Source organism: Sebastes fasciatus, chromosome 22 (genome assembly GCF_043250625.1).
Source record: "Sebastes fasciatus isolate fSebFas1 chromosome 22, fSebFas1.pri, whole genome shotgun sequence".
NCBI classification, from domain to species: domain Eukaryota; kingdom Metazoa; phylum Chordata; class Actinopteri; order Perciformes; family Sebastidae; genus Sebastes; species Sebastes fasciatus.
The window spans coordinates 21,128,057-21,154,686 of NC_133816.1; the positions used below are offsets into that span (position 1 = coordinate 21,128,057).

The 26,630-nt window shown below is 39.2% G+C and overlaps 3 protein-coding genes across 6 annotated transcripts in view; 1 reads left to right on the forward strand and 2 right to left on the reverse strand.

The window, feature by feature from the left end:
- Window positions 1-745: 745 nt before the first annotated feature.
- On the reverse strand, window positions 746-13,182 carry LOC141761031 (circularly permutated Ras protein 1). The gene is made up of 19 exons (XM_074624214.1): window positions 13,080-13,182; window positions 10,711-10,762; window positions 9,662-9,727; window positions 7,864-8,049; window positions 7,698-7,781; window positions 7,536-7,621; window positions 7,237-7,434; window positions 6,165-6,209; window positions 5,932-6,021; window positions 5,003-5,154; window positions 4,832-4,913; window positions 4,622-4,749; window positions 4,446-4,530; window positions 3,230-3,336; window positions 2,877-2,989; window positions 2,653-2,764; window positions 2,253-2,393; window positions 1,317-1,410; window positions 746-900 (listed from the first exon to the last, which is right to left on the reverse strand). Exons 2-19 carry the CDS (start codon window positions 10,760-10,762, stop codon window positions 766-768), a joined length of 1,956 nt encoding a protein of 651 aa, XP_074480315.1. The 5' UTR covers window positions 13,080-13,182; the 3' UTR covers window positions 746-765.
- A 643-nt stretch (window positions 13,183-13,825) lies between these two features.
- On the reverse strand, window positions 13,826-19,832 carry tkfc (triokinase/FMN cyclase). The gene is made up of 17 exons (XM_074624215.1): window positions 19,747-19,832; window positions 17,843-18,035; window positions 17,665-17,769; window positions 17,048-17,235; window positions 16,731-16,809; window positions 16,561-16,650; window positions 16,202-16,236; window positions 16,023-16,107; window positions 15,854-15,943; window positions 15,613-15,729; window positions 15,343-15,462; window positions 14,915-15,052; window positions 14,701-14,807; window positions 14,499-14,608; window positions 14,341-14,374; window positions 14,128-14,220; window positions 13,826-14,031 (listed from the first exon to the last, which is right to left on the reverse strand). Exons 1-17 carry the CDS (start codon window positions 19,750-19,752, stop codon window positions 13,873-13,875), a joined length of 1,749 nt encoding a protein of 582 aa, XP_074480316.1. The 5' UTR covers window positions 19,753-19,832; the 3' UTR covers window positions 13,826-13,872.
- A 2,093-nt stretch (window positions 19,833-21,925) lies between these two features.
- Window positions 21,926-26,630, forward strand: part of exoc6b (exocyst complex component 6B) — a 106,492-nt gene continuing 101,787 nt past the window's right edge. For 2 of the 4 annotated variants that reach the window (XR_012592511.1, XM_074624247.1), the window contains exon 1: window positions 21,928-22,110. Coding sequence is in view for 3 of the 4 variants with exons in the window: in XM_074624247.1 (XP_074480348.1) it covers window positions 22,022-22,110 (89 nt within the window). In the remaining variant the exon portion in view is untranslated. Of the gene's footprint in view, window positions 22,111-26,630 lie in introns of all 4 variants that reach the window. The other 2 variants (XM_074624248.1, XM_074624249.1) reach the window with 2 other exon arrangements.

Below are 26,630 nucleotides of genomic sequence, written 5' to 3' on the forward strand. Positions count from 1 at the left end.
CTTGTGTTAACCACAGACCTTATTTCAGGCATCTAACTAAAAACCCATCAACTTCCAGACAAAGGAACAGGAAGTGCTAAAATGCTAACTCATTTCCGGGTTTTAGGACTCATTCCTGTAGCACTCTATAGCACAAGATTACAAGGACATTACGCGCGTCATGAGAACACATTTGAGGTTTTTCTTGTTTCGTTTGTACACCATGCAACAAAACTACGGTAATCTCCGCTGTTATGTTTTGGCAACAAAATCACATCATGGTTGGGCTTAAAATAAGTATGTAAACCAAGTAAAAAATGCACAGAAACATTGTAAATTAAGTACAGAAAACACATCACTAACGTCACTAACGTAACTTACAAAACAATACACCGGCTTCCTGTATTTGTTTGACCGATCCACCTCCCCTCCCAGCAGTCTTTCTCACTATATACTGTATTCTACGTCACTAGCTCTGAGCGTAGCATATTTACGTGGACGTGTTTACATTGCAGTCAGCACAGCGTACACATGACACGCCAAAAGCAAGAACGACGTTCTTATTGCACATGAAACGCCTTGCGATTTATCGTGTCATTCATACGTCTTTTCTTGCGACTGGTGTGCCTGATCTTGCTGCTTTCAGTCCTGATCCCTGACTAAAAGTTGAGTTTACAATCAACCTTTAAGTCATAGTTATATCGCTGATGAACAATCTTCTTCAGTTGTGAGCCAACATGGCTAAATATGACATCAAGTCTCCATATTTGTGGATGACTGATTTATTTACATTCCTTCCACAAGAGTCTTTTTCTTCCTCCTAGTCTTCTTCTGGGTCTCACTTGCGTTGCTGCGGTTGTTGTTGACACTGCTGGCTCTCTTCATCTGGTACATTACCTTCGCTGCTTCATCGGAGAGAGGCTGCAGGGGGAAATACATAAGAAATCAGTAAGTAGGGGAGTAGTTGTCATTGTTTTCGTATGGATTAAACACAATATATAATGTGTTAATTAGTGAGTTTTAGAGGTTCTGGTAGGTAAAGTTGACAGCAGTACCAATCTTCTCATCTAACTCTTGGCAAGGAAGTGTATTTCCCAAAATGTCAAACTATTACTTTATACATTTTAGGAGTACTTTTAAAAGAGATATATTTTTAGATATCCTGCTCAATAACAGACAAACAGGACTGCAACATAACCGCAGAGGTAATAATAAATAAATCTGATAAAACTGACATAAAATTTATGTTTTATTTCTGTTACTGATAAAATCATTTCACTATTACTATTAAATATCAATTAATTGGCTTCATTGATAAATTAAGTGTATGATTATACCTGGGTTTCCGTGGTGATGTCTTCACAGATTAATGTCATGGTGTCCATCCAGTTGCCATAGATACTGTCTTCCTTTTGCATTGGCCTCTGCTTACTATGGGGCAGAAAGAGGAAGTGATACTAGTGCTATGTTCACACTATGAGCCACAAATCAACAGGCTATACAAGTCGTTTTCAACAGAAGCCGGTGAAACGAAGCTACAAACTGACACCTAACACTTGTCGCTGTCTGACGGGCATGATGCGCTAAAAATCTAAGTTTTAACGCTCCAATGTCACGGTGAAGCATCAACTAATGATGGTTTTTTTTCACCATTTCGGGTCTCCTTCTATTTCCCCACTGTTCCATTAGGATCTAAAACATGGAAGAAAAACGTATTCTTGCCGTTAGATAGTCTACAGCGCTATTTAAACAACATAACATCAACAAGCACTTGAGTAACACTTCATCGGCGACTCTGCGACAATGTCGGTGGCTACGCTTGGCTGTTTTGTTGCTTTATCGCTTGTAGTGTCAACATAGCGTAACCTTAACCATCACACCTGCAAAATAGTCAGTTAATGGTGAGGTGGACATTGGAGATGATAGCCCACACTGTGTGAAGGTTGGTGCACATGTACACACCGAAACAGGGACACTAGGTCAGAGTCCCCATAATGTGGGTGGGCTGACAGGTCCCCACATGTCATGTAAACCAACCATCTACACACACAAGTCATGAGCGTACAGCAAACGTGTTAATAAAAAAATGAAATATTTCTGTCTTGTATTGTTTGTAATTAGATATATCATATGAATATGATCTCAAATGGAAATAAAGGTCCTTTTCTTTAAGTTCAATTAAATGCATCGCCATAGCAACATATTGTCAATGCGTTGACATCCTGCCATTCAACCTTTGTTTGTTTGTTTTTACTATATTGTCATCGTCATACCTGATTTGATCGTGCAGGTCTTGCTGTGCTTTTAGTTGCTTCTGTGCTTCCTGCACTCGACCCTCCATGGCTAAACTGGCACAGAGTTGAGCACAGTGAACGCCAAGCACCGCCATGTTGAGGCTGCCAGCCCAAACCCGACTTCAGAGAGAGGACGTGAGGGAAGAGAAAGAGTTTCAACAGTGATATTAAAAATTATACCTTTTTCAATAAATTACAAAGCATTACTTTGAGTATAAACATTTCTTTTGGGACAAAAACCTTTTCAGACTTCAATATATGATCAAAGAATATGGTAACACAACTAATAATCATAGACGTTGGCGTCAACTATGACAGTTTTGTTTTCTACAAATACTACAAAAGTTGCAAGTTCAGTATTCAACCCTACGGTGTTTACCTGCAGGTAGTAACCGGTCGCTGTTCAGTAATAACGCGAGTGACTCTGTCTTGGTCTCTGGTCTTGAAGCTCAGCTGGAGTTGGAAAGGAAGTGTGTCCCTCTGAAGGAAAACTGTCACACACACATTGACATTTACTGGATGTGAGTCCCCACAGTGTCGGTGGGCTGCCAGGACACGGTCCCCACATAGCGGTGTAAACCTTCTTGATTTTGCATGTCTTACCTTCCATGAACTCTGGTTTTACAGCAAACTGGATGGTGATCTCCAGTCCCTTGGTCACATTCCCAATCTCTCTCACCAGGTTGTGATTGTTTTTGTCGTCATAGGGAAAATACCTACAGAGAAAGAGAGAGAAAATAATTAAAAATCACCATTAAAGAGCTACGTTTCTCGACATACTTGCAAATGAATAGGAAAGAGATGAATGCATGGATTTGGGCATATTCATATTGAATATACACCATGTTATATACATTATTGGTGACTGCTAAAGTGTTAGTATGGAGCACTGGACCAGGGATTATTTTGGTGTCCATGTTGCTGTTACTGTATTTTTGGTGTCAGTCACCACTCACACTCCATCAGGACCATGCAGCGTTGCCGTGACTCCCGTTGCTAGGATGTTGTCCATGGAGGCTGACTGGATCTCTGTGGCAACGGTACCGATGCTCACGATGTTCACCTGTGCAGGAGAGGGAACAGGTTTAAAAAAATTAGCAAGTTGTATAAGTCAAGTTTATTTATTCATAACATTTACATACTTATATAATCTAATCCTACTCACAAATGCACTATTAGGAGAAGATCATGAAACATTGAAACAAAATAAAGGTGAGACATTGTTCGCTATGTTAGATTAGTAATCTCCAACAAGTTTCAAGTCTCTGCCAGTTAATATTCATAACTTAGGATAACAGAAAGAATAAAGGCTCTGACACACCATGGTCGTCCGTCGGCCAATTTCGGGATGCGGGTGAGCATCTGTTATCTTAGTTTTTGCGCCGCGTTGGCACTAGTTGGCCTGTGTGGGCGACTTTTCGGTTAACTCAGCATTTAGTACTTTCACAACGACGTGGCCATCTGGAATGAATCTAAGTGGTGAGTGAGTGTGGTGTGAAAATGATCGTATCATAACAACGGCTTGTATATCCACAGTCCTTGGTCTTCCGTTTTCCCTTAGACGAATACAGACTACCACGACCTGCTGATGTGCAGTTATTTCCTCTCACTCAGGCGCAGAACATTCGTGGTAGTCGGTCGTTGGCGGTCGTCTTTGCGGTGTGTTCAAGTGCAACTTTTTGGCCAAGACACAGGCGACGTGAGGCGACGCAACAGTTGGCCTCCGTCGCCGCTTATTCTCTGATGTCTCACTAGTGAATCTGTAAGGCTGTATGCCATCAGAAGTGCTTGTTGGATGGTTGAATATCTTGGAAACAAGATACATCACATCTTTCTGACACTTATACATTGTTGTTATTAAAACATGCAAAACCACGAATAAGTTATTTTACAGAGGTATTCAGCTAACATCTCCCTGTTCATAGGAAATAGGTATTCTTTCTAGAAGCTGCAGCGACTGGTAATGTGAACAAACTGTTCACTACTGCCAGCTCCTGAATCATTAAACAACCATGTTTAAGTACAGCTTGTACTTCTTCTTGTGCATTTTCAAGTCAAGTCCTGGTTCCACCTTCTTGAGAAGAATGTTTCTGTACTCTCTCCACATCCAGGACATTCATTCACATTAAATATGTTCCTCAGTGCCAGCAGCTATGTGAATGTGTGACTCACCCTTCCTCCAGTAGTGTCTGCGAGTCTCCCGACGTCAGCCAAGCGACAATCTGTCCCTTCAAATGTCATTACTGATATAATGACTCTGGGAGAAGAAAAGAAAGAGTATTTTATTCTACTATTATTTTAACATTTCATTTAATGAGATTAACATACACATGTTTTACTATCCTCACCCACTATCTACAGCCTGGAGAGCCAGCTGCCTGTAGAAATATGGAGTGAGGAGAGAGGAGGGCAGAGAGGGAGTTTCCTCCATCTCACCCAGTCCGATGTTGGCTCTGCCGTCAGTACACAAAATCACCTGCAGAACACAGAAGATAAGGAACTCCATTACCCACAAGTCTCCTTGTCTTTTTTGCCCCCACAGTGATAGACTCACTCACCTTTGACCCGGGGTACCTCGACGCCATGGCAACCGAGGCTAACGCTGCAGGACCGAGACACGTAGCGCCATGTTCCCTGAGGCTGGACACACATATATGATATTAAAAACAAAGTTCTGTACCACAGTGATGGTATTATAAAGTATAAAGAGAATTTAACCTGCCACTTACTCTTTGACCCGCTGTACTAGCTGCTGGTACGTCTCAGCTATACAGTGTGGGATGTTATAAGCCACGCTCTCTTGCCATATGTGGTTGTAGTCGACCAACGCCCAGTCCCTGAGAGTGAGAGGAGTACTAGTACCATCACCATATATTACTACCTGTAAAAAAAACAATGGGTATTTAAGTATGGCAGTATTTATATTAGACATTAAAAGCTTGATTGCACTAAAAAAGAAGAAAAACAATTCCTTCCACAGAGCGCGATAATCTTGCTTTTGTTACGGTATCGTAATTATACTATATACCATATGTTCATTATTTCTAATATCATATTGTATCATTATTATTTCAATTTGTATTATTATTATTTCCAATATTATTATTTCTATTTTTATTATTATTGTTTCCAATATTATTAATTTATTATATTATTATAATTGTATTATTATTATATATATTATTAAAAAGAAAATATTATAAATAATGAGCATATGGTATATGATAAATAATGTGCGCACTATATGCACATTATTTATTATATACCATATGCTCATTATTTCTAATATTATTTTATTATTATATTGTGTTTTTATTGTATTATTGCCATTTTTAATGACTTTTTATTGTTAGGTTTTTTTATTGTTCGCTTATTGCTATTATGCTGCAATGTCGAGTAGCCAAAACCAAAGAATTTGACTCCCTTATTCTTAATATATTAATCGAGAAGTAACAATAAAGGTATGTTGAATCTTGAATAAAACATAAAAGTGAAGTAAAGTAAGTAAAATTATACGTATGAAAAGCAAAAAAATAATCAAATATATATTTAAAGAAGCTATAAAATCTAAAAATTAAAAAAACCTATAAAAGTTATTACAATTATTTATTTCCTTGTTCTATTTGTAGATTATAAATGAATAACTTGTATTAACTACCTCATCGTTGAACGTGACCATTGCCACTCTCCTGCGGGGCGACTGCTGCAGCAGGGATAATAGCGCCCTCTGGAGGGCATCCTGGATACCCTGTCAGGAAAAAACAACAGCAATAGTCTTTTAACAAAATCATTTTTTTACACCACCACATATATATTACAACGGGTAAAGAGTGTATTCAGCCCCTCAGCGATTCAGTAGTGAACCGAACAAACAACAAATCAACCTCTCACCTCTAGTCTGGATATGTATGTTGGAGATCCACTGCTGGATGGAACCTGTTAGGAAGATGATATGACTGTTATCTCTCTTCACGTGTAAAGATTCACGGGGGGGATTTCACATATACACTCTGGTGATTTAAGATTAATTTAGTCTCCAACCAAAGTGTGGTTGGATTGTTGGTGATTGTTGGCACTTTCACATTGTGTTTTCTGTTCATGACAGTTAATTGTAATCTTTTTGGTCACCTAAAAATGTATTTTTCAGCGTTCGGTTGTACTTAGCTCCACCCTCTCGTGACCCACTTCTGGTTGCAAAAAAACAAGCTGGCATTAGCCAAAAAACAAGATGCTGACGGCCAAACCCAAGATGGTGACGGATAAAAACCAACATGGAGACGCCCAAAAAACAAGATGTCGATGGCCAAAAAATAAAATGGCAACGTCCAAAAAACAAGATGCTGACATCGAAAAAACAAGATGGTGAAAGCCAAAAACCATGATGACGACTTCCAAAGGCCAAGATGGCCAAATCCAAAAACCAAGGTGGCAACGGCCAAAAAACAAGATGCTGACATAAAAAAAACAAGATGGCGAAGGCCAAAATCCAAGATGACGACTTCCAAAGGTGACATGGTGACATCCAAAACACAAGACGGTGACGGCCAAAAACCAAGATAGCGAACGCAAAAAAACGAGATGGCGACGTCCAAAATGACGAAGTCAAGGCTTCAAAACGTCAGTTCACAAACCAATGGGTGACGTCACGGAGACTACGTCCACTTCTTATATACAGTCTATCAGAGAAATACTACTTATGCATTGATGCATCAGTATTAACAATCTAATAATGTCATATATATATATATATAATGATATGGTGATCTTTTCTGCAGAACTTTTGCTGTGCTTTGCTTAAGTGGGATAATAATTGCAGGAATTTTACTTGCAATGGTGCATTTTTACGTTAATGCATTGATACTTTTTCTTAAGTAAATGATCTGAATATGTCTTACAGCGCTGTTTTTACACACACACACACACACACACACACACACACACGCACACAGACACACACACACACCTCTGTAGTGACAATCATGCTGCCAGAAATGTCCACACAGAACACCACCAGAGTGTCCTCCAGGTTCTGGTAGTCGTCGTCGCTGTGGTTCGGCAGGTAAAGGTCGTCGCTGCGCACACCTGCCCGCTGACCGACACACACTCTTGTCACGCTGTCGTTTACAGCGTTTTCACATCCGCAGAACTCACACACCCACACCTGAACAACAGGAGGAGATGTATTATTATTTTATTTCACAGTTCGTTTGCTTAAACCAAATCTCAAGAGAAAGAAAGAAAAGTTATGACAGTTCCACTCACGTTGCTCTGTATAGAACTCAGACATGACAAGGCAGCACTACATTTCCCACAAATCAATGGGCTCTGAAAGCTCTCCATGCCTGAGGCTGGTTAGAGAAGGAGATTAATTAAAAAATAAACAATGGAGCAGGTGTGTATGTGTGTATTTTGGTGACCTCTGACCTTGTCTGATGTCCACCAGCTTTCCAACACTGAGCGAGACGACGTTGACGTTGGCTCTCAGCCTGATTTCTCCTTCCTTGTCGACTGATGAAACACGACAAAGGAATGTGAAAAAGGCAAACAGCGAATGAAACTTTGAATCGTGATTTAGCAAAACGGAGCTCACGTCTTGGCGGGACGGGGGGAGGGAGGGAGTGAGGAGGGAGAGGAGGCCGAGCGGAGGGGAGAGGAGGGAGGGAGTGAGGAGGGAGAGGAGGCCGAGCGGAGGGGAGAGGAGGGAGAGGAGGGAGAGGCAGAGACGTTGGCCGAGGCTTTCTGAGCCGACGAGGAGGCAGCGGAGGAGGAACTGCATCTGGAGAAAGAAAGGGAAAAGATTGTGACGTGTTTTAACATCAATAAAATGCTGCACGGCATGCTCAAACTGATCCACGATTAGTTGTTATATCATCTAATCTGAGGACAAGCCTGGTCCTGGACAGAAATCTTAAAATGTTGATTATCGACCTGCAGAACATTTTAGTAACCCTTTAATTTACAGGCTGTTAATGACCTAGTAATGTGAACAAATTGCCAGGAAATAATAGTTAAGTTAAATCAGTAAAATCACTATAATGACAAGTTGTAGTAGTAGAATTACCAGGAATTACTGTAAAAGTAATTACAGGGTAAAACTGAAGCAGATTAAAGACGTTTGGTCGGTAATTATATCAGACTTAACAAGTTGTAGTGGTAAAATTACCAGTAATTACTGTAAAGTATTGGGTAATTATAGAGTAAAACACATGACTACTTTGAGTATTTTCATTCTATGCTACTTTATAGGTCTACTCCGCTACAATTATTACACTTATAGTTACTTTTTACATAAAAAACATGTTTATGCTCAACGTATCCTCATACAGCGGTTCGTATGACAAAGTTATTCCTTATTTTTTGTGCGTTTTCCTACGAACACGTGTCAATTTCCGCTCCTTACATGCATGCAGTCCTTTCAAAATAAACTTCTGCCTTCACAGGAAACAACTTTATTTGGTTTAGGTAACAAAACTACTTAGTTAGGTTTAGGAAAAGATCGTGGTTTGGGTTAAAATAACTACTGAAGTGGTGTAACGTAAGTACGGAAGTGTTTTTTTGACCCGGCCTGCAACGCTCCGTTTTAGCGCCTGTCTCTTTAAGAAAAGCCCCGTCTGCTCTGATTGGCTGTGGGCGTTATATTCTAATGAGCCTGCATGTGACATAGGAAGGGGAGACAAATCTGATTGACTCGTTGAATCACATGTTTTCTGATCTAGACAGCCCAAAAACAACTGACTGGATTTTGTCACATTTTTCACAGTTTGTGGCGCTCCAAATGTATGAGCACAAGTACTGAAAAAGTATGTTTTTCCCCTTTAATGCAGAATATTAGAATAATATATAATAATATATAACAGTTTGAAAGGAGCCATTCTGCATAATGAGTCCTTTAAGTACATTTTTACTGTACTTTTACTTGAGTTTACTTTACTGGAGTGTTTTTAGACTGTGGTATTTCTACTTCTTCCACCACTTTCAGCCACACTACATGTTGGAAGTGGCGTTTTATCCACTTGGACCACGTTTTTGTGGTGAGAAACACTTCCTTATTGTGGATGGAGGGACAAAATAAACAGAATAAATGTATTTTTCTACATTACTGTCACACTTTTTCATGGTTAAATGAGGATTTAATCAACTGAAACCTTTTCTGTGTGTGGACTTTCCCCTCCATCAATTGCTATCTGTACATCTGCACTGCACGTCTCTTCCATTTGCAAGCATGCCCACACACACACTCACACACACACACGTTACTGCTTAACGTGCTTTCCTGTTGTTTCTCTGCAATACTCTTGAGATTGTGATGAGCAGAAAAACAACAGTTTAGATACGTTGACCTTTATGAATGCTGCGTGTTTTTGAGTGAGAAAGAAAGAGAAAGTTACCGTCTTCCTGTTCAACAGTCACTCTGTTGTCGTACTGGCGCTCGATGAGAGAAACACCTGTGGATGCTGGGAAAAATATAGAGAGATGCTAAAAAACTAAATAGTAAAATACACAATATTTTGGGGTTATTGATCAACGATCAATAGAGAAAGGACGTCAATCAGTTAATCCAGGCTAGAATAATCCTACTATCATTACTACTACCTATCATATAGGCTAGTTACTATAGTTACCCTGTTAAAAATGTAGTAAGTAATGCAACTATTTTAATAATTTCATCAAAGAAATGTAACTTATTACTTTTTTTTAACAAATGTTATAAAGCTGAAAAGTGTTGTGTAAACCTCACACCACTCAACAGTGATTACTTTTATTAAAAGTTCTTCAATATAACATGAATTAAGATCGGAACGGAGCAACAGAATAGACGCTATAAAAGCTTTTAACACAGAATTATATGTTCAAAAGTAAACACCAACATTTTCATTAGTAACTGTATTTTTTTAAGTTCCTGTAACTGATTACAAATTACATTTATTACTGTTACATGTAGCTAGTAAAAACACACGAGCAACATTAACAAAACAGAAATAAAAATCAATAAAAGAGCAATTTTTTTTTTAAATCTCAGTTGAGTTTGATGATATAATAGCTAGAGGAAAGCTGGGCAATATGACGATATACTACGTCAAAATGATATAAAAATGTCATGTTTTTCTTTATCGTTTCTATCGTGATATATGCTAGAACTATATTTATTTATTTATTTTCTCTATAATTTCACTTAAAACTGTCATGTTCATTTTGCACTCAAGTTTTTAAAATGAGAAAATAGAAGTATTTAATTCACACAGGAGTATGTGATTAGTTCGTATAGACTATTTTTTTTTTAATAACCGGAAAACATGCTATAACGTGATATATATGGTTATCAAGATATTATTGTGACAGAAGATTTTGGCCTTACCACCCAGCTCTAATCCAAAGTTTAGGAGCAAAGACAGCAGAAATGTTGTCATAATAAAGAGTGTTAAATCAGTGCACTCACCTGCTCCATCAGGCCTCCAATTACACACAACATGACTGCAGGCGAACTCCATCTGAGTCACATAAAGACACAAAAACGTGTTATTACACTCACTTTCCTATGAACTTGACTTCAGTCGTGTCCGTATGAGCTTCAATAAAGAGAGAAAATGTAAATGTCAGATGCAGAAATCAGACAGATCAGCAATAAGACAACAGCAGATCAGCTTCCTGGCATAGTGGATATATTGTCACCGCGGCAACCGCCGCCTTGATTAGGTTTGGTTAACAGGTGGCTGAGTAAAACCATGAGAGCAAACATTTCCTGTTTGAACAACAGTGAGGGGAAAAGAGAACAACATGGTGAATGTGTGTATGTGTACTGTCTATAATATACTACAATAGTATAATATAGTATATTATAGTACAGTGATAGGATGCTGACCACCACACTGGCCATTTTTTAATTCACAGTGAAATTAAATTGATTCACGATAGGATTTTTTTGGTACTTTAAGATGCCAGAGTGCATAAAAAGTATAAAAATATACTATGTATAATATGTGGTTCCTTGAAAAGAAAAATACTTTATAATCTCAGAGAGTATTCAAGTTTTTTTGTCATAAATTTGTGAATTTTTTCTCGCAAATTTGTGAAATTTTTCTTGTAAATTTGTGAATTTTTTCTCGTAAATTTACGACTCTAATCTCGGAAATTCAGAGTTTTTTCTCTAAATATTATGGCATATTAGAGCCATTGTAGGTAAAAAAAAAAGGGGGGAAGTGGGGTAATATTCGAGAAAAAACTTGGATATTATCTGAGATTAAAGTGGCAAATATACGAGAAAAAACTCACAAATTTGCGAAATTATAAAGTCGTAAATTTAAGAAAAATAAAACTCAGGAAATACAAAACCGTGGTAATGAAGTGGAGAACTAGTGGAGTATTTTTGTTTAGGAACCACATCGCTTCACTTTGCAAGGTTGGATCAACCTCATCACACTTGCACCACTGTTAAACCCTTCAGTAACATGAGCCGCAGCGTGTAAAATATATTATTATTATTATTATATATATTGTACTAGCGGACTCTCCATTAATCCATTCTCCGCTGTTTATCCGAGGCCGGGTTGCAGGCCAGACGTCCCTCTTCTCAGAAAACTCTAAGGACATAATTCACCATAATCTGTGATTCCACAAGCAGTTATGTTATGTGTCGGCTTCCTTTCACACTGACACAGTGACACAGTTAAAGGTGTCAGGGTGTAACCATGGTAACGCAGTGTGGTCAGAGTAATGTCATCTCAATGGTTGGTTTTTAGTGTGAAATAAAAGACACGACTTTGTGTAGTCAAAGATAGAAGTTGTTCGTCTCTACTTTCCTGTAACCTCTAGTACTTATGTTCACAAAAGAACACAAAGAACATGAAAGAAAACGTTTATATGTATCTTTCAGGACCTTTGTCTCGCTCAGTTTTCAGAGTTTTTTAACATAAATTTATGATGTTATGACTCGTAAATTTGCCACTTTGATCTCAGATGATATCCAAGTTTTTTTTCTTGTAAATTTATGACTTTAATCTCGCAAATTTGTGAGTTTTTTCCCCCTCACCCGGCTCCGTAATTATTATTTGTTTTTTTACTAATATGCCGTCATAATAACCTCCGGCTCTGTCTCTTTTTTTTTTAAACGCCGTCGTACACAACCCCCCATAAAACGGTGATTTGTCTGTTTTTTTTTTGACACTTTTGTTATTATACGGAGCTTTAGAGTTGCTGACAGATTTTGCTACCTTTGGTACAGAGCTGCGCTAGCTGTTTCCACCCGTTTCCAGTCTTTATGCTAAGCTAAGATAACCACGTCCTGGCTGTTGCTTCATATTTACCACACAGACATGAGATTTGCGTCAATCTTCTTCGACAAGAACAGTTAATACGCCTATTTCCCAAAATGTTAAACTTTTACTTTCACACATTCAAAGTCGCTTAATACATTCATATAATATAGTAAATATACTAATAAACCACTTAGTGACATCCACTTGTTGTGCTCAGTCATTGTATAACAGCAGGTTACTGTAAGTCAAAGGGTGAATGTTTGACACTGTTTTGTTCAGTCTATCTTAAAGGGAACATGAGTGAATGTTTACACTTTTTTTAATACCATTTTAAAACAGTGTTAGTTTGTAAAATAGAGAATGCAAAATGAATGGTACGTTAGGAAATTGGTGGTTTGTACAGTAGGTCAGATTAGGTTTCACAGAGACTCACACGTGTCTGTAGTTTGACGGGGTTACATAAGTGTAAGCACTAATGACTTGTTGGGACATTGACTTCCATCATTTATCACTAGGAACACAAACACACACATTACAACAAGAACATAATTACCTCTGCCGGTGTCTGTGCACAGCGGTGTCGCTCAAACGAAATGATGAAAGCGAGAGCGTTTGCAACTCAGCAGGTTTATGACGTGTGTGTGTGTGTGTGTGTGAATACGTGGGCGTGTTCAAAGTCTAAAAAGCAACGCTGTGCTTATGAGTGTGTGTGTGTGTGTGTGTGTGTGTGTGTGTGTCAGGAAGTTGGCGCTGGGTCGTTGGTACAGAGAAAGAGAGAGAGAGAAATGAAAGTTAAGAGGAAGAGAAGAACAGTTGAAAGACGAAAGATATGGTGACTGGTATTCAGTAAAAACCACACACTGACTTTAGTGTTTTATAAACAGTTTAATAGTTATTTTATTAGTTAGAATTAACACTGTTGAATCAAGAAAGTGCATTTAATCCATGAACAGCGTTTGCTACACAGTGGAACATAAAGAAACACTTCTGGTTGCAAAAAATCAATAATAACACTAATTCATTCAAGTCTTGCTAAACTGTGACTGGATTGTCAGTATTTCTGAGCCTGTTAATCAAATTTAAACGACCATAACAGTGTTTTTATTTCTTCTTGTTTTTGACCATTTACTAAATCTTGAGTATACTTCACATCACTTTCCGAAGCATACAGTCAGTTTTTAGAGAGATTTTCTGTCTTTCCGGCACCCAATTCCCAAGTTTCTGTTCATCTACTGCAAATGTGCTTTCACAAACTTGAGCTGTGCTTCAAAGAGGTTACTGAGGCATCGTAGTGTTGTCTTGGTAGTATTAGTCTAATCATATCTGCTCTGGTTCTACTTGCTGGATTACTTCTCCCCTTCCAGCGACTCCATCACGGCTCTCAGGATGGCGGCGACAGCCACGGCGCCGGGGTCGGGCAGGGTGACGCGCTCGGCTGCGATGTAGCTGGCTCGCCCCGCCTTCGCTGTCAGGTGACGGGTCGACTCCGCCCCTGAGGACGCTTTCTAGGGAGAGAGAGGGAAGGAACAAATATCAGAGTATCAGTAGTCAACAGCGATATCACCGCCTGGTGGCGTTATAATAAAAGTATGTTAATGCACCTGCACAGCAGACTGAAGTACAGCCATCTGTCCACCAGGTTGTGCTGTCGTCAGCTTCATCAGCTCATCCACAGCAGGACACAAAGCGTCCAACTAGAGAGGAACAGAGATGTAGAGATAAAGTGGCTTTTTATTTATCGCTGCTGAGGACCGGTCACTTAATATGTTAATCAGGAAATACTTCAGAATAGAAAAGATGAGAGAATAACTGACCATCGTTCTGTCTCCAGGGTCAGCACCACCGTATCTGAAAGACAGTTGACATTTGTTCTTCTACTTTTTATTCAGCCGCCTACATTTACTAGAAAACAACCACACACAAAGAGCAAAGAGCAATCCAATGCACGTAGACATGTAGGTATATCAATCACCTCCTCATGGCCTGGGTCCCAGCATGCATTGCACCAGCCCAGGCTGCAGCGTTGTCCTGCAGCCCCATAGTCACATGACCGGCCGCTGCCGTCAGGAACAGACTGTACAACTGACAGACACATGAGGACGAGCGTGTGTGTGGGTAAAGATAGCAAGGTAAGATGTTAGTTACCACTTTGTGTCAAATATGTGGGAACCTACCGCTCCTGAAGACCCGCCCATCTTCTCCTGCACCAATCCAGCGAGGACTGAGAGCAGTTGTCCCGGGCAACCGGGGACCACGTGACCCTGGAGCCAATCCTGAATGGCTGAAAGAGCATTTTCACAACTTAAAAAGATAATTCATCAAGCCGATTTTGTACACATCCACTTGCATGTTGTTGTGCAGCTGTTGATACTAGAGACTGTTTCCTACCTCTAGCAGCCTGAGCATGAGTGTTCCCACAATCTCCGTCACCTGCAGCGCGGTCCAGAGAGTTGAGTTCCTCCTGCTTCTCCAACAGTGTGGAACAAACCCTCTCTAACGCTTTACGCATCACAGGACTCAGCGGCCCTAGCAGAGACAAATCCCACTTTTTTTTATCTGTTCAAAATGTACCTTAAAGGGAGATTTGTCAAGTATTTAATACTATTAAAAAAAAAATTAACATCTTTTAAAAAATAAAAACAAAATATGCTCATAGAATGAGTCTTGGTTGCAAATTTAAATTTAAGTACACAACATGATGAAAAAAATTAAAAAGTAATTCTTTTATTAAGCAATAAATCAAACTCCAGAGGTACAACGCGTAACACACAGAAATATACTACATGTACGCACTACAGGTAACCATGGAAACTGACCTTCAGAGTGAGTGTCGTCCTGTGGCTGTGTGCTCGTGGCTGGAGGTTCAGTGATGTAGCTGCGTCCGCTTACACACACGCTGCTGAGGTTTGGCCAGGCGGGGGCGCTGGTTTTAGCGTCTATATGAGATATAGAGGATGTTAAACACACATTGTACTGCTATCTTTGTGAGGACCATTTGCATTTTTAACACATTTTTGGGAAGTGAGGAAATTTTTTTCGGTCCTCACAAGTATAGCTTTACACGTGTGTGATGTGTGTGTGCTCACCAAACAGCCTCAGTGTTTCCTGGTCGGTCTTCATCAGGCTCAGCGACACACCCGCCATCTCCAGCGATGTCATGAACGACCCCGACATCACCCTGGCGACCACCACGCCGCGGCTCTCTGTAACCGTAGAAACCGCCGATCACATTCCGCGACATCCTCAAGAGATGTTCCCACATTGAAGAGAGGTCAAAAGGTCAAAGGAGTAGGTTCTTTTAACGGGTGCAGATGTCTCCATAGTTACCCAGACAGATGATGGTCGCCCTGGTAACCACCGCCATCTCCAGACAGGACAGAGCTCCCAGGTTGTTCACACACACGACCACGCTGTCTCCTGTGCACAAGAAGAAAGAGTTCAAATAACGGCTGCATGCGTTTAAAAGTGAATATAAATACATTTAATTACACGTAACCTGATTTAAGAGGCAGATGTGATTGGCTGTCAGGGTTGGTCATGTGATCTATCATGGTCTTCACCACCTCATCTGCAGATGCGACCTGATAAACAGGATCAATGAAGACAAATGAGTGAAAATATAAGCAGATAGCAGGTAAAAAGATTCATAGAAACAGTAGATTCAGGCTGAATCACCTTTGACCTTTTGATTCCAGGTTCACCGTGGATCCCTGAAGAAGACAGAAAACAACATTTAGAAACGACAGACTTTGCTACCGTTCATCTCTCTCTGTTTTACTCCCTCCATCCTTCTTAGATAAGCTTTGCTACGGGGATTTTAGAAGATATTTGGGTTCACATATAGCGTTTTTCTTCAAGCAGCATACCAGTTTGGTCTAAAATTTAAATATGGAGGAAAACCTCAGTGATAAATCATATGTCATCATGTAAAGATCAACTTCCAGGTTGTATTTATAAAGCAATAAATCTGCCCGGCCACCCCATTACAATGGAGGTAAACGGTCATCTCTTCCTCCTCCTCCATCGTCTCTCACCCAGTCCCAGCTCCATGTCTCCTGGCGGCAGGTCAAAAGACGGCCGGCAGCCTGGAACGCTGCACGGAGACAGACTCACCCCCAGCGTACCTGCATTACACACCAACACCAACGTTCATTAAGAAAAGTGTTCCAGTGTTTCTACCAAGATTTAAGAATAAGAGACTCACCGATCCCCTTCAACACATCGGTCACCTTGGAAACGATCTGGTCCAATGAGCAGCCTTCTTCTGCTAGGGCGCCTGCCAGCTGACACAAAGTGTGACCAGATTTTTAAAAGCAGGAGGTGCAACATTTTCTTTCTTTTTTTTAAATTTGATTTAGTGTCATACTTATACATTGATCATATACAATCTCCAACGTCCTTCACAACAAAGCTCATCCAACATTTTCAATACCAATCGAAGTTCTTATTAAGGAAAAATGTAAGTTTAAGTTTCTTATTTTTTTTATTATTATTTTTTTTTAAGTTTTTTAATTAAATCACCTTGTGTATGAAGATGGTGCCACACAAGCCTCTCCTGCCGGCCTTACTGGGTTGGTCAAAGGCGCAGTCCTCGGCAACTATCACCATGTCAACGGCGACGCCGTGGTTACGGCCCTGCTCCGCAGCCAAGCCAAAGTTGAGGCGGTCGCCGGTGTAGTTCTTCACAATGAGGAGGACTCCGGAGGCTCCTGAGGAGAGAGGACGGCTGTTATACTACCATTATTGACATTTAACTTAAAGGGGCAGTGTGTAATATTTAGGGGGGATCTATTGGCAGAAATGCAATATAATATTCATAACTATGTTTTTATTAGTGTATAATCACCTGAAAATAAGAATCCTTATGTTTTCGTTAGCTAACCACCGCATGAGAGCAGGGCAGAGCTGCGGCACGTGAGCTAGCCAGTGTTGCACGCTCACATAAACTAACATGCACTAAAAGCATTGGATTACAACACACGCAGAGGGAGAGAGACTTCATACTCTGCTCAGGTAGACATAACTCCTCTATATCTTTACATAGAAGATAGTTGTTTGCTGTTACATTAATGCTCTGACTATCATATAGGGCACCTTTAAATTAGCTGAATAATGTAATAAACCCTGGTGTACATTACCTGCATTGTGCAAACAGAGAATAGCAGCCAGGATGCTGGCAGGAGGCGGAGAAGCGAATACTCCTCCTGCTACAGCCGCTGACAGCATACCTACACCCAGATAACCTGGAGACGGACAGAGAGGGTCACATGGGAACAATAAAAGCTGAGATCATTAAAAGGTACTCTGTGTCCGTACCCCCGTGTGCCGGCTCGTGTCCTGACCCCCCTCCAGACAGCAGGGCCACTTTGCCCCTCAGGGCGTCCAGGTCGGACCGGAGCACGACTCTGTGGCCCTTCAGCAGAGACAGCCGGCCGCCGCTGGCCCTCACCAGGCCGCAGAGAGCCTCGTCCACACAGCTGTCCGCCGAGTTGATCAGCTTCTGTTTGGGCTGAGAGAGACAAACAAAGAACGTACACACAAAATGAATAATAAACTCACAAAATAGGATGTGTTGTCCTGTTAATATTGGGATTATTTAGGCCCTCTTTTACTGGGTTTGTGTATGATTTTGCCAACTAATTTAAGCCGCTGAAATATATGGTAAAAATGAATAGAAAGGATAAAATATTGTGCTCACGTCTCCTTTTTTTTTTTTTTTAAACAATATATTTATAAAATGTTCTTATCTTACACAAGCGAACAAACAAAAACAGACCCACACTGACTAATCCATTGTAATAATATCTTTTTTCTAGCAGCAAAAGTATGAATGTTGTATATAACCTGTTATAACCATGTTGTATGAATGTTGTAAAGACATCGGTTCCATTTCTAAATCTTTGCCTAATATTTTTTTTTTCCATTTTCACGTAGTATTTCAGACCAGTACTTCTGTAATTTATGACATGACCGTATACAATGAGTTAAGGTACTTATTTCTGTGTTACATGTGAGACACAGAGGAGAAAGTGATGGGATATATGTACTATAATTCAAATTTTAAACTTTAAGTTAAAGTTTAAGTTAAACAAAAGTTTTTGTTTTTTAAATATCTTTTTTGATCTCTTGATTTTCAGTATAATAATACCTCTGCTGTTTATTGTTTGTGCTCAGTTGTGTTGTAGCATCCTTTCCACCATTGTTGATTGAATTATATGTTTAATCTTTGTATATTAATTCCCTGTCTTGTTTTGTATATTTTCCTTATACTAAATAAAAACAAACAAATAAATAAAGATGATGTATTGTGATAGTTTAAACTGGTCAAAACTGTATTTCCTTTACCAATGTGCACGTTAATGCTTATTAATCCATGATCTATCGATTGTAATAATAACACAGACTATGCATAATGAGTATTTTGTGTTAACTAAAGTAAAATGTGGAGTATTTTTACACTGCGGTAGTCAAATAATTTCATTTCATTTCAAAATTGATTTTGAACATGTAGAATACAAAAAATAAAATAAAAAATAAAGAAAAAGAGAATGATCATACCAACAAGTGGACAGTCAGAAACAAGTAGTATTCACACACAATGAAAAGCATAAGAAAAATAAATTGTCAAACACTTGATGCCTTGATTTACATATTGGAAAAGGAGTGAGAAGAAGTATAAATTGATTTAATCCCACCCCTTCTCCATAAATCAATTATTAATAATTAATCAGCTTCCTTATTGAGCCATACATATACTCTAATTAAATTTTCCTAAATTTGTCTAACTATAATTATTTTTATTTATAATTATTCTAACTATAATTATTACCTTTAATCTGTGTCATACAGAAATATAAATATAAATATAAATCTTCTGTGCATGTGTGAGTGTGTGGTAATGAGGTCCTCATTCCACATACACATAGACAATAAACACACATAGTGAAGTCCAAGTTTACAGAAGCTGCACAATAAAGTTTTATCTGCAACAACAACAGAATATAAAATGTTGCATTTACAGCTTTTCCTTCTCTTCCGACCTCACTGCATGGACTCTGATCCTGCAGAGTAACTAGTGTGCAAAGCTCAAAGCTAAAACCAGGCTGAAGGTAAACAAACAAACACACTGCAGCACAAAGTCACAGTCAGTCAGACAGAGTCACTGCTGAATGCATCTCTCCTCTGATCATCAATAATATCTATTAAATATCTCTTCTTACCTCCATTTGAACCTCTCTGCCTTCTTCTCCCTTCAGTCTGCAGGTAACCAGAAGAGAACAGCAGAATGACACCGGATGTAATGCGAATTAGCCTACAAAATAAAAGCATACGATTTATCTAATTATAAAAAATAAACTTCATACAGTAAATGGCAAAGGGCCGAAAGCACTGTGTGGAAATTAATAATCTTTCTGTACTTCCATTTTTTGAAAATTTTAGACAATAAGAAATGAAATAATAACAATACTAAGGAATATTATAATCTGCTGAACCCTCTGTATTTCCTTCAGTGACCTCTGGAGGTCACCAGACCAGCTTTAACAACTGACTTCAAAATGCAATTTTCCCTTCAGTCTGAATATAAGGAGAGTTTGTTTACCTACAAACAGGCTGCATCATCAGTGGGTGAGGAAATATTAGGAAAAAAAAGTGATATGTTAAATAAAATATAAATATGCGAGTAAAATAATTGTTTATGGGTTGAATAGGGAAATAAAAAAAGTTATGTTAAATAAATGTTTATAAGCTGAAAAGAATAAAAAGTTATTTTATTTATTTCATTTTATTATTAATTTATTTAATTTATTTAATTTATTTAATTTATTTCATTTATTTCATTTATTTCATTTATTATTATTATTTTATTTTCTGCCAATCTCCTGTTTCAAGTTTCAAGTTCAAGTTTCAAGTTTAGTTTATTGATCACATACACATTGAGATGGCAGTGAGATTCTTTGTTCCTGTTTGTTACTCTCTCATCCTTGTATAATAGACAATCGATCGATCTCTCAATCAATTGAATAACAATAATGAATTAAATACAATCATCCTTATAAACATATAAATATAACAGCAACAATAGAAAATTCTCGATTCTTCGATCCTGCTCGGAGCAGTTGCCATACCAGGTGGTGATGCAGCCGGTCAGGATGCTCTCAATAGTGCACCTGTAGAAGTTCCTCAGTACAGGTGAGGACATACCGAATTTCTTCAGCCTCCTTAGGTTGTAAAGGCGCTGCTGGGATTTCTTCACCAGTGTGTCCACATGCCGAGACCACTTCATGTCCTCCGAGATGTGGACACCAAGAAACCTGAAGCTCCTGACTCGCTCCACGGCCGCACCATTGATGGTTATGGAATTGTGTGTGTGCTCAGCCTTCTTCCTGAAGTCCAGGATCAGCTCTTTAGTTTTCTCCACATTAAGCTCCAGGTTATTCCTCTGGCACCACGTGGAGAGCGCCATCACCTCGTCCGTGTAATCCGTGGTGTTGTTGTCGGATATCAGACCAATGACTGTTGTGTCATCGGCGAACTTGATGATGGCATTGGAGCTGTGCCTGGCTGTGCAGTCGCTGGTGTAGATGGAATATAAGAGGGGGCTGAGCACACAACCATGGGGGGCACCTTATTGAGGGTCATGTATGATGAGATGTTGTTGCCCACTTTTACTGCCTGAGGTCTCCCCGTCAGGAAATCTAAGAGATATTCACACCTAAGGCCGCCAGCTTGGAGATGAGAATGGAGGGCACTATTGTATTGAAGGCCGAGCTGTAGTCTATAAACAACATTCTCACATAGTTGCTCTCTTTTGCCTCCAGGTGGGTCAGTGCCTTGTGCATGGCCATGGCGATTGCGTCGTCCGTGGACCTGTTGGTGCGGTACGCAAACTGCAGGGGGTCTATTGTAGCTGGAAGGGTGGAGCAGATGTGTTCTTTGATCGCCCTCTCAAAACACTTCATAATGATCGGCGTTTGTGCCACAGGCCTGTAGTCGTTGAGGCATGTGACTATGGCCTTTTTGGGGACAGGGATGATGGTGGATGTCTTAAGGCATGTTGGAACGACATTGAAGATGTCCGTTGAGCACAAGCCTTGAGGACACGCCCGATATCCCATCTGGTCCAGCTGCTTTTTCGAGTGTCCACCCTCCTAAGGATCTTTGTCACATCACCTATATTCAGCCTAAGTGTGTCTGCCTTGGAGCTTGGGTCACAGGGTGGCTGTGGTGGGGGGTAGGTGGTAGGTAGAGGAGGGGTGCACAGTGGTAGGTAGGGGAGGGGTGCACAGTGGTAGGTAGGGGAGGGGTGCACAGTGGTAGGTAGGGGAGAGGTGCACAGTGGTAGGCAGGGGGGTGTTCCACTCCAGTCCAGCAGGTGTCAGTAATGCTCCTCTAAGCTGGTTTACCTACTACCAATAAACACCACAGAAGAAGAAGAAGTCAGCTCGGTTCGGTTCAGCTCGGCTCGGAACCGTTCAGTCCAGAGCAACATGCAGGATGGCGAGCGTGGAAACAGCCGCCGAACACGAACGCATCCTGCGGGAGATCGAGAGCACCGACACCAACTGCATCGGTCCTACCCTCCGGTGAGTGAACTCCACCCCGCGGGTCTTCCGGTTTCTCACCCCGGAGAAAGCAGCTGATTCTCGGCGTCACTCAGCTGAACCTCCGCGGCTAGCTGTTAGCACAAGTTAGCAACTCCTCCGAGACTGCTCAAAACTTTAACGGTCATGCGTCCATTATCGGACAGCTAGGTGGCTAACTCTAGCAAAACACAGAAGATAGATAATTTATATTATAGACACTTGTGTGTAAACTTCCACAGTTAGTCACAAATGTTTAACTATTTAACCCTGATAGTGTCTTTTAAGCTTCGTCACCAAAGTTAGTCATTTTATACACAAACAGTTGAGTAACTTATGCTAAGCTAACTGGTTATTGCTCACTGGTGAAATAGAAATGGCAATAGAATAGAAAGCTTTATTGTTATTATTGTATTAAATACAAGGAGATTCACAGCTGCCACTTCTGGTCAGTGCTTTAATATGCACATATATTTAAAGTTATATATGAAAACATATTTACTTTAAAGGTCCCATGTTGTTAAAAGTTAGATTTCCATGTCTTTTATATTATAAAGCAGATTTAAGTGTTATATAAATACTGTTAAACTATCAAAACACTCAATATACAGAGAAACACACAAAGAATCAGACTCGTGTTTATTGCCAGGTGTATCAGGTATACAAGAGGAATTTGCTTTGGTTTTGTTGGGGCAAGTAAACAGTATAATAACAAAAGAATAGATAAAAACGTTAGAATAAAATAAGAATAATAAAATAAAAATTTTACCAATATAAAATATACAAAATAAGCTATAAACATGATATAAACAGATAGTGCAAATATTGTGTGCAAAGCAGCCCGTCTTCAGAGTTGTGCGTTTGAAACAAGCCGTTAAGGATTTCTGTCCTTTTGTGATGTCACAAATATACAATATTTATAACATTACACGGTTTTAAACATAAACATTCTAAATGTGTCCCAGTTTATTTCCTGTTGCAGTGTATGTAAATAACATCAGCTGACATGAAGTAAACATGGACCCAAGCTGTTGCCTAGCGACGCAATTCCGTTGAAATGCACTAAAACGGAGCGTTTCAGACAGAGGGGAAATACAGGTATATTCAGACAGACAGTATGAGGGGAAACAAGTTTTTTTTTAACATTACAGCATGTAAACATGTTGTAGTAGAAATACAAAATATAAGTATGAACCTGAAAATGAGAACGATATGGGACCTTTAACTCATCCTGGTGGAGTTTTGCTTGCTAGTTAGCATGCTGGGTGTTTGGCAACAGCTATGATATATCAAGGAGTGTCAAGTGCAGCATTAAAGCCCTGCCTCTCTCTCTCTGTGTACACAATGAATGAGACTTAAAGCTCCTGGAGGTAATTTTATTGATGTGGTAACACCACACACAGAAAGCCACTGGGTTGGTGTTTGTTGGTGTCATGTGTTTTTTCAATGCTTAGACTGTTGCTCAATAATTTAGTGGAAACTGCACTTTAAACAGACTGAATGACTTTTCTGTTCATTCTGGGGTTTGTGCCAGGGCAACATGGTTTCACATCCCATTAGTGGAGGGGAGGAGGCAGCATGACTTCAGCTGTGTGTGTGTGTTTGGACCTGAAATGGGTCACAGCCCTGTTTTCTGCTCGGCTTTCACGTGAAGAGAGAGCAAATATTATATATATATATATATATATATATATATATATATATATATATATATATATATATATATATATATATATATATATATATATATATATATATATATATATATATAGAGGGCGCAGTCAGTCTGTTGCAAGTTGTTTTGTGTGCTAGTGCATGTCATTTTAAAAATGACATGCACTAGCAGGTCAACAGGATAAGTCACATAGAAGTGGTGTACATCATCTGTTTAGGGATCCCAGTATGTAGAAATATACCATTTTTAGAATAGGCGAAAATAACACATTTATACTGCATCAAATAACTGCATGGTTTTTGCCCAAAGCTGCATGTGATTATCATTAAGTGGGGCATTTATTTTTGTCCTTTAATAACAACTAGGGCTGTCAATCAATTCAAATATTTAATCACAGGATTGTCCATGAGTAATCACACATTTTATCTGTTCTAAATGTACCTTAAAGGGAGATTTGTCAAGTATTTAATACTCTTATCAACATGGGAGTGGACAAATATGCTGCTTTATGCAAATGTATGTATACTTTTTGTCATTGTAAATCAATTAACAACACAAAACAATGACAGATATTGTCCAGAAACCCTCACAGGTACTGCATTTAGGATAACAATAGGCTAAAATCATAACATGGCAAACTGCAGCCCAACAGGTATCAGTGTGTCAGTGTGCTGACTTGACTATGACTTGCCCCCAAACTGCATGTGATTATCATAAAGTGGGCATGTCTGTAAAGGGGAGACTCGTGGGTACCCATAGAACCTATTTACATTCACATATCTGGAGGTCAGAGGTCAAGGGACCCCTTTGAAAAATGGACATGACAGTTTTTCCTCGCCAAAATTTAGTCTAACTTTTGAGCGTTATTTAGCCTCCTTCCCGACAAGCTTTGGTACTTGTGGATTCCTTAGTGTTTCTTGTTTCATGTGATATCTGGACAGTCACTCTAGCTCTAAAACTGAATCTGCTACAGCCTCTGAAAGACAGTAAAGACTGTCGGATCTCAGGGGATTAAAACACTCTGATTCATTTAAGCATCTTTTCTAAAAATGGTCTTTTCGTGTCCTCTCAGAATAAACCGTGTCCTTGGCTGTGAACTGGTTTGTCCACAGCGGAAATAGTTAGTGAACGAACAGGGAAATGCAACAGAGGAACTGGGCTATAAAAGGCTTGTAAAAGGTGTGTGTGTACCTTTTGCATTTTCTTCTTGTCCCCCTTCTTCTCTCATAGAAGTTAGTGGAAGTGTACACGTGTGACTACGTCTGGTTTTCAAAATAAGGTGTTAACTAAGGCAACTGTATATACAAAATACATATAAGTAAATAAGATTGATTAGATTATATTCACCAGAAGTATAAAACATAGTGTTAAAAAAGTTAACAGAAATTGCAATAAACTGTAATATCAAATCGAATCGGCACCCAAGTATCGTGATAGTATGGAATCGGGAGATAGGTGCATCGTCTCAGCCCTAATACATATATGAAAAAGAGGATTGTGTGTAAATGTAAGTGTCAACGTTTATCCACCAGTATTGTACGTCAGTCCAGCTTCAGTCACGCTTCAGTAGCAGCAGCAGTTGTGTTGAATCAGTAGAACTACCTGATGGGAGGTTAGCAGCCCAGAGAGAGGTGTGTACTGATCCATCTGTTATATGACCTGACAGCTTAGTGTGACACCTCTGGGTGCCACATTCTCCTCTGAGTGTCTCTGCTGTGTCCGTTCAGGCCGGCAGACAGCATGAATATGATTTTTCCGCTGTGTGACGTTCCACTTCCTCCAGCTTCCCGTTTTCTGCCTCAGTCTCAGTGTTTCCAGAGAACACTTTAGATGTAATAACACAGTCTATGTTTGGAGCTGTCAGCTCCATCATTAGCTATATTTAGCCCAGAGAGAGTTTTAATAGGCAAAATATATCAGAGGATGAAGGACACTTCTGGGTTGTGTGTGGGGACATATTTAAATGAAGGACATTGCCTATAAACAGTTTCCTTTCTAGTCATTAAAAATGTTTGTGGGACTAGAAACTGATTTAAATCACAGCTTCAGGAGTCGTTTCTTTTGGGCATCAACTGATTGTTTGATTGCATGGTTGATTGATTGGAATACATTTTCCCCGTGAAATAATTAATCATCAAAATAAAAAAAAAAACATCACTTAATCTGTGTACAAAATGAAGAAAAACTAAATATTCTGACTGTTAATGTAGCTCTAATTAGAGCTGCATCAATTTACCCATTAGTTCTCAACTATTTAAATAATCGCCAACTATTTTGATAATCAATTAATCAGTTTGAGTCATATTTTAAGAAAAAAATAGTCTAAATTCTCTGATTCCAGCTTCTTAAATGTGAATATTTTCTGGTTTCTTTCCTCCTCTGTGACAGTAAGCTGAATATCTTTGAGTTGTGGACAAAACAAGACATTTGAGGACGTCATCTTGGGCTTTGGGAAACACATTTTTCTCAATTTTCAGACATTTTATAGACCAAACAACTAATCTATTAATCAACAAAATAATCAACAGATTAATCAACAGTAAAAAATAATTGTTAGTTGCAGCCCTAGCTGTTATCAGCATATATTGTGGATTTTTACTCGTATTAATTCAGTAGTATAAGAGTATTTTGTTTTTATATTTTGTTTTAGTGCTGCAACTAATGATTATTTTCACTGTTGATTAATCTGTTGATTATTTTCTGGATTAATTGATTAGTTGTTTGGTATAAAATGTCAGAAAATGGTGTCAAATGTTGATCAGTGTTTCCTAAAGCCCAAGATGACGTCCTCAAATGTGTTGTTTTGTCCACAACTCAAAGATATTCACTTTACTGTATTTTGATTTTC

Bases quoted from the DNA above. Each gene is read 5' to 3' on its own strand.
- tkfc (XM_074624215.1), bottom strand. The intron at 16,810-17,047 runs GTGATTTAATTA...ACTTTGTGTCAG, and splicing joins GCACCATCTTCATACACAAG to CTGGCAGGCGCCCTAGCAGA. The intron at 15,944-16,022 runs GTTACGTGTAAT...TCTTGTGCACAG, and splicing joins ACATCTGCCTCTTAAATCAG to GAGACAGCGTGGTCGTGTGT.
- LOC141761031 (XM_074624214.1), bottom strand. From the start codon at position 10,762: ATGGAGTTCGCCTGCAGTCATGTTGTGTGTAATTGGAGGCCTGATGGA. The intron at 7,782-7,863 runs GTGAGCTCCGTT...GTGTTTCATCAG, and splicing joins TCCCCCCGTCCCGCCAAGAC to TCGACAAGGAAGGAGAAATC. The intron at 4,750-4,831 runs GTGAGTGAGTCT...TGTGTTCTGCAG, and splicing joins CGAGGTACCCCGGGTCAAAG to GTGATTTTGTGTACTGACGG.